The sequence below is a fragment of the Rhamphochromis longiceps genome, linkage group LG4, assembly GCF_057381845.1.
Source record: "Rhamphochromis longiceps isolate RC_006_pf linkage group LG4, R_longiceps_female_GT1.1, whole genome shotgun sequence".
In the NCBI taxonomy this organism is placed as follows: domain Eukaryota; kingdom Metazoa; phylum Chordata; class Actinopteri; order Cichliformes; family Cichlidae; genus Rhamphochromis; species Rhamphochromis longiceps.
In genome coordinates, this window is record NC_140560.1 from 9,757,731 (window position 1) to 9,763,894 (window position 6,164).

The window sequence follows — 6,164 nt, forward strand, 5'->3', positions numbered from 1 at the left end:
GACTAGCCTAAGTGATAAAGAATCGTGGATCTTAATGGTCTTCTTATTTTCTAGACCCGTTTTCGTCATGGCATTGAGAAGCGCTGTGTGTCGTCTCTTAGTCAACCCTCACAGATGTGCTCTCATCACAGCTTCCAGAGCACAGGGAACTGCAGCACCTATCACACACGGTTAGTACGTGTCGTTATGATCAGCATGATGTTCAGATTTATCATTTAAAGTTGACAGCCACAGGGAGAAATACAATGGTTTTAAGTTTTGAAGCTGCGCTTGATACAGAAATAAATATACCTTCAGTTCAGATAGTGTTCTCGAAATGACACTTGCATTTCCATTTGCTTTTTTTATAGAGGGAAAAAAACAATATTTTATCGTATATTAGGATATATTAAATAGTCACAAATCCTTAGTTCATAGTATTAATGTTTTTCTGTTGCGTGTTTTTGTTGTTGTTGTTCCTTCACAGATGCAGAGAACACAGAGCAGAAGCCTAAAGCACGTACGTGTTCACTTTAAGAAAAAATTCTGAATAACATTTGTAAATTGTACCTTTAACCCAGAACCATTTTTTTAGACTTTAAGTATTAAATTGCTTCTCTAAATGCCTGATAGCGAAGGTCCAGTTCGACTGGCGTGATGCCCTGGACCTGGAGGGTCAGTTAACTGAGGAGGAGATCATGATCAGAGATTCCTTCCGGACCTACTGTCAAGAGAAACTCATGCCTCGAATCCTGATGGCGAACAGAAACGAAGGTGAGAGAGAGCTTCTTATTTACCCACATGTATATGCAATTAGATTGCTCATTTAGTGTTGTATTACACACGTGTTGGCTACATAACTGCACATCATGTCTGGTTTTGTCATTTTTATGTCAAGTGTTCCACAGAGAAATCGTGTCAGAGATGGGAGAGATGGGTGTCCTGGGTCCAACTATTAAAGGTCAGTCCAGTCACGTGTTGGTTTTAATGAAAAGCTGTAAACTCTAATCGTACTTCAGTTGCAAAACAGGCTTTTCTTCTTCTTTTTTTGTACATTAATGACACAGCATGGACTGTGGACCTGTGCACACTGAAGTTGTGTGCAATGTTTGCTTTTGGGAAGTCTCAATAACAAACGTTTTAGCCTTTTACACTTTTTTTTCCTCTTTTTATATAATACTTAACATTATTTTTTGTATGTCTAAAAAGTGTTTGGAAAGAGAGTTACTGTATTTTGCTTTCTTTCCAAGCTCTTTAAGCTTCTATGACCTGGATGACTGAGAATCTACACAGATATGTCCTCATTTTATGCACTGTCACTGCTGCTCTTCTTCCTGTGTTGAATGCTAAGGTTACGGCTGTGCTGGGACAAGCTACGTGGCCTATGGTTTGATCGCCAGAGAAGTGGAGAGAGTGGACAGCGGCTATCGTTCAGCCATGAGCGTGCAGTCATCTCTGGTGATGCACCCCATTAATGCCTATGGAACAGAAGAGCAGAAACAAAAGTACCTCCCCAAGTTGGGTAAGAAGGGAAAAGAGTAAAAATACTTTATCAACAATAATTCTGATATTGACGGTTTAACTGTGAAACTCCAATGCAGACCTCATGAGCGCTCAGGTATACGTCTTACTGACTGTGTGATCCACTCTGCCCCAGCTCGTGGAGAGATCCTGGGTTGCTTTGGGCTGACGGAGCCTAACCATGGCAGTGACCCCGGAGGCATGGAAACCAGAGCCAAATACAATCCATCCAGTCGCACCTACACTCTGACTGGCTCCAAGACATGGTAAGCAGTGTCACAGTCCTTCTAGGACACATCTAACCACACAGCAGCCATATTAAAAATACATTTGCCAGTTATTTTGGGTTAACAAGCTCACGCCACATATTTAAATTACTGGAAGTGTGCAGTTTTGTGGTTCCCGCATAGAAATCCTTGTAGAATTGTATACAATCTACTGAAAAGTTGTTTGGTGGTAACTTTGACCCAAAATAAGGTTTAAAAGTATTTTCCAAAACCGACATTACTTGTTCGACACGTGCATAATTTACAGTATTACTCAGTTTTATTCAGCCAGGGCTCACACGATAGCTCTGACTCATCCCACAAGAACACCGAACAAATGCAGTGCAAATTCTCAACCACGTGCATGTGTCTGCTGGCCTGGCTGCAAGAAAGCAGATGATTGGCTCTTTGACAGGAGGGCTTGAAGGATTAATAATGCGTTTGGAAGTTATTTTGAGAGATGCACCCCATTAATGCCTATGTGTCCATCTTTGCCTTATCATGTTTTTCTAAGTGTAAATATATGACATGTTGATTGTATTCATAATATTCTGAATGTTTTCTCTGTAAATTGCAAAGTATAAACAGAGTTGACTTGTTTGTTCTGGTACAATCGGTTTTAACCGCGTGTGTGTGTGTGTGTGTGTGTGTGAGTGTGGGTTTGTTTTTTGATCTTCTTTCACTTCTTGTAACCTCTAAGAATTTTCCTACTTAGTGTGTTGTGTCATTAGATGTACACACGGGGGAGCTCTTCACAGCTAAAACAGTAACAGTGTAGTGTTTAATACTAAAGTTTACTAGTGTCGTTTTTATTGTTTTCAGGGCCATACCTATCCTATCTTTGTTTAGCAGTTAAAATAAAATTTAATTCTGTAAAACTTTATGTGCAATTTACATCTTGTAGCACAATGAATTTACACCCCCCCCCCCCCCCCCCCCCCCCAAAAAAAAAAAAAAAAAAATCGTGACATTCTTTTGTAATTGGTCAAAACTGGTTGATTTCTTATGGTAACAACCATCCACAAAGCTACAGTATGATACTATAAAATATAGGTGTTCTATGTGCTTTATAAAAAAACAAACAAAAGTTGTCATGTGTCTTGATATTGTTTCATTTGCTTTCTCTTTCAGGATCACCAACTCCCCAGTGGCAGATATAGCCGTAGTCTGGGCCAAATGCGACGACGGGAAGGTTCGCGGCTTTATTTTGGAGCGCGGCATGAAGGGCCTCTCGACACCAAAGATCGAAGGGAAGTTCTCCTTGAGAGCCTCGGCCACCGGGATGATCCTCATGGACGAGGTGGAGGTTCCTGAGGAGAATCTGCTGCCTAAAGTATCCGGCCTGGGGGTGGGTATAGTAGCATGTTTAGAAAATGTTATTTCATCCCTTTGTTTTATGCGATCACTAACTTATTACTTATTAATTGAATAGTTTCTGTCACTCATGACTACTGTTTGTTGTTGTAGGGTCCCTTTGGCTGCTTGAATAACGCCCGTTACGGTATTGCATGGGGTGCTCTGGGTGCTGCAGAGTTCTGTTTCCATGCAGCTCGTCAGTACACGCTCGACAGGTCAGATGAACAAATGACATTTTTTTTTAATCCACATTTTTAAACTCTATTTAATTTACTTATCTTAATGTAGTGTATTAATTATTCGTAATAACATTGTTTTTGTTTTTTTTATTCCACAACAGAATCCAATTTGGAGTACCATTGGCAAGAAATCAGCTGATGCAGAAAAAAATGGCTGACATGCTGACAGAAATCGCCATCGGCCTGCAGTCCTGTTTGCAGCTGGGCAGACTTATTGATGAGAAGAAGTAAAAGCACCTCTATCCTCTAACTAAAGGGCATTAGATGGGATGCAGCAGACTCTTAGCACCTCTTGCCATCCTTCAAACTAAATAGTCGCTGTGGTCTCTTTCTGTCAGGGTGACGAGGGGAAAAACATCCCTCAGTGCATCTCAGAAGTGTCGTGAGTCAATAAAGGGCTGAAAGCTAAAAGAGTAGAGCCTGAATGTCATCGAAATGATAAATATTTGATTACCTAAGGTTCAGTCTCATTTTGGGTGTCTGTAGTGTAGTCATGTGAAGGTATTGGGTACAGTAAAAAGATACAAACACAACTTCATTCACACTTCATTGAAAAACAATGCTTAACAAGTCTGTTGCTTCCTTAACAGAGCGTCTCCAGAGATGATATCCATGCTGAAAAGGAACAGCTGCGGTAAAGCCCTGGACATCGCCAGGCAGGCCAGAGACATGCTGGGAGGAAACGGGATAGCCGACGAGTACCACATCATCCGCCATGTCATGAACCTGGAGGCTGTCAACACCTATGAAGGTGAGGACTTGTTTGACAGTCTGAATATGTGTTTAAGTGCGCTACGAGGTTTGGTTTTGATTGAGCAGATTATGCACAAAAAAAAAAGTCCATTTTAACTAAATTGCCTCATCACTAAGTGAGTCGTTTTGTAGGAGCGCATTAATCCCCAGCAGCAGCCATCTGTGCCCCCACCTCCACATGAGTAACCCCTGCGTTATCTCCTCCTCCAGGTACCCATGACATCCATGCCCTGATCCTGGGCAGAGCCATCACTGGATTGCAGTCCTTCACTGTGGGCAAATAGTTCTTCTGTTTTCCCAAAACAACAAGACAGCTGTCAGAAATGCAAATTGCATCAAAACCGTTAGAAGTCACGAGCAGGCTTCAGATCGCTTATGGACATAATTGATTGTAAAAAGCATACGTGAGTGCGTTATTTAGGGAAAAACGTGTCATGTTTTGAACATGTCAATCAAGGTTTGTAGAGCGTAAATACTTCAGAAGAGATTCTTTTACACCCTAAAGAACATTTTTTCACAACAGGAAGCGACTTTATTGATTGTTTTACTGAAAAAACACGTATTTTGAATAATTCCAACTAAGCTCAAGATCCAGACTCACTGGCGTTATAGTTGCATTAAAAAGATAAAACTGTCGTTATGAAGCTACAAAACATAAATGCCTGTTTTGCTTGTGAAGTGTCATGCATTTGAAATGTTGAATTGGTGTGTCAGACACAGTATACTGTGATTACTTGTAGCACTTTACAGGATCTAACACTAATGGATCATAACTTTGCATGATTTGCGAGAGGTCAGAGTTGTTGATCAGCGCTCAAATAAACATTAAAAAAAACAAATGTCTGTACAGGAAGTGACGTTCAGGTTGGATGAGACCGGCTACATCTTTTTGCCCTGCTTTCATTTTCGGTTTGGTGACAACTTCAAGACTTTTTATCTAAATAAAAGTAGAAGAATGTGAGGCATTGTTATATTTGTACATGATTAAGAGACAACGTACAAGTTACATACAAGACTTCATAAAGTGTGAAAATAATTTGTGTGTCTGACGGGAAATAAAAGTTGTTCAGTTTAAGCTGACTTCAGGATTCTTTCTTCTGTCCACGAGGAGCTTAATGCCACCTCTCAAATCCAAGCTGTCTTTGCCTTTTCCTCATCTAAATGAATGTTGCTGCCCTATTCGGGTTGGGTGCGGATTTCACTGATAATCCTCGTCTCACTTTGTTGTAGTTTAATCTTTCTCAGATGACACAGCACATGTGGAGCAGATCTCTGCACCTGTGTGACTCAAAAATGTCAGGACTCCTGGCCTGATCCTGTTTTTCAGTGAGCAGAAATGCAACGTAAAATAATAGTCGAGCTCACTGGATCAACTCGACGTGAAAAAACTGAAAGGGTTTATTATAAGCTTAAAGGTTGTTTTAATCAGCTTTTGATTTCATGTTTTTGTATGGCGACTTGCTGCAGTTATCAGGGTTAATGGCTGTCAGTGTCTGGGTTTACATTTACATTATAGACGCTTCCCTTGGGCAGTGTTATTAGAAGGCACAGAATACATTTTCGTTGCTATGCAGGTTTATCTATCAGTGAAGCCAGGTGATACACAGCAAATGGTTAAACTGCAGAAATGTCTTAAAGACATAAAAATCTTTTTCTGCTTCTAAATTCAGATAAAACAGGCTATTGTAATTAGCCCTAAAAATGGAGCTGGATGTAACTTCCAGATGGACTTTATACCAAAACAACAAACAAAGGGAAACTATCTGAAATATCCATCAAACTTACCTCATCAAAGTAAGCAAACCTAATTACAATAATTTACCTCCCTAACTAAGATAAACAGGTGAAAACTATAATCAGATAACAAAATTTACATGATAAACAACACCTCATGGCATCAGTCGTAACAATGTTAAACAAATATGTAGGACTGTTTGCTGATGCTGAAAAACTAATTATTGCATTCATCACTTCAAGGCTGGACTAGTGTACTTCATTTTCAGGTCACTCTATAAGTTCCTTAAAAGCCTGAGTTAATCCAAAACACTGC

General features: G+C 40.1%; 1 protein-coding gene across 1 annotated transcript in view; it reads left to right on the forward strand.

Moving 5' to 3' along the window:
- Positions 1–5,189, forward strand: part of gcdhb (glutaryl-CoA dehydrogenase b) — a 5,518-nt gene extending 329 nt beyond the window's left edge. Inside the window, exons 2-12 of the mRNA XM_085403159.1 lie at positions 55–170; positions 467–499; positions 613–753; positions 878–940; positions 1,331–1,501; positions 1,637–1,766; positions 2,898–3,114; positions 3,234–3,337; positions 3,463–3,588; positions 3,952–4,112; positions 4,325–5,189. Of these exons, the coding sequence (XP_085259285.1) occupies positions 68–170; positions 467–499; positions 613–753; positions 878–940; positions 1,331–1,501; positions 1,637–1,766; positions 2,898–3,114; positions 3,234–3,337; positions 3,463–3,588; positions 3,952–4,112; positions 4,325–4,398 (1,323 nt within the window). The 5' untranslated portion in view covers positions 55–67 and the 3' untranslated portion in view covers positions 4,399–5,189. The remainder of the gene's footprint in view (positions 1–54; positions 171–466; positions 500–612; positions 754–877; positions 941–1,330; positions 1,502–1,636; positions 1,767–2,897; positions 3,115–3,233; positions 3,338–3,462; positions 3,589–3,951; positions 4,113–4,324) is intronic.
- Positions 5,190–6,164: the final 975 nt, after the last annotated feature.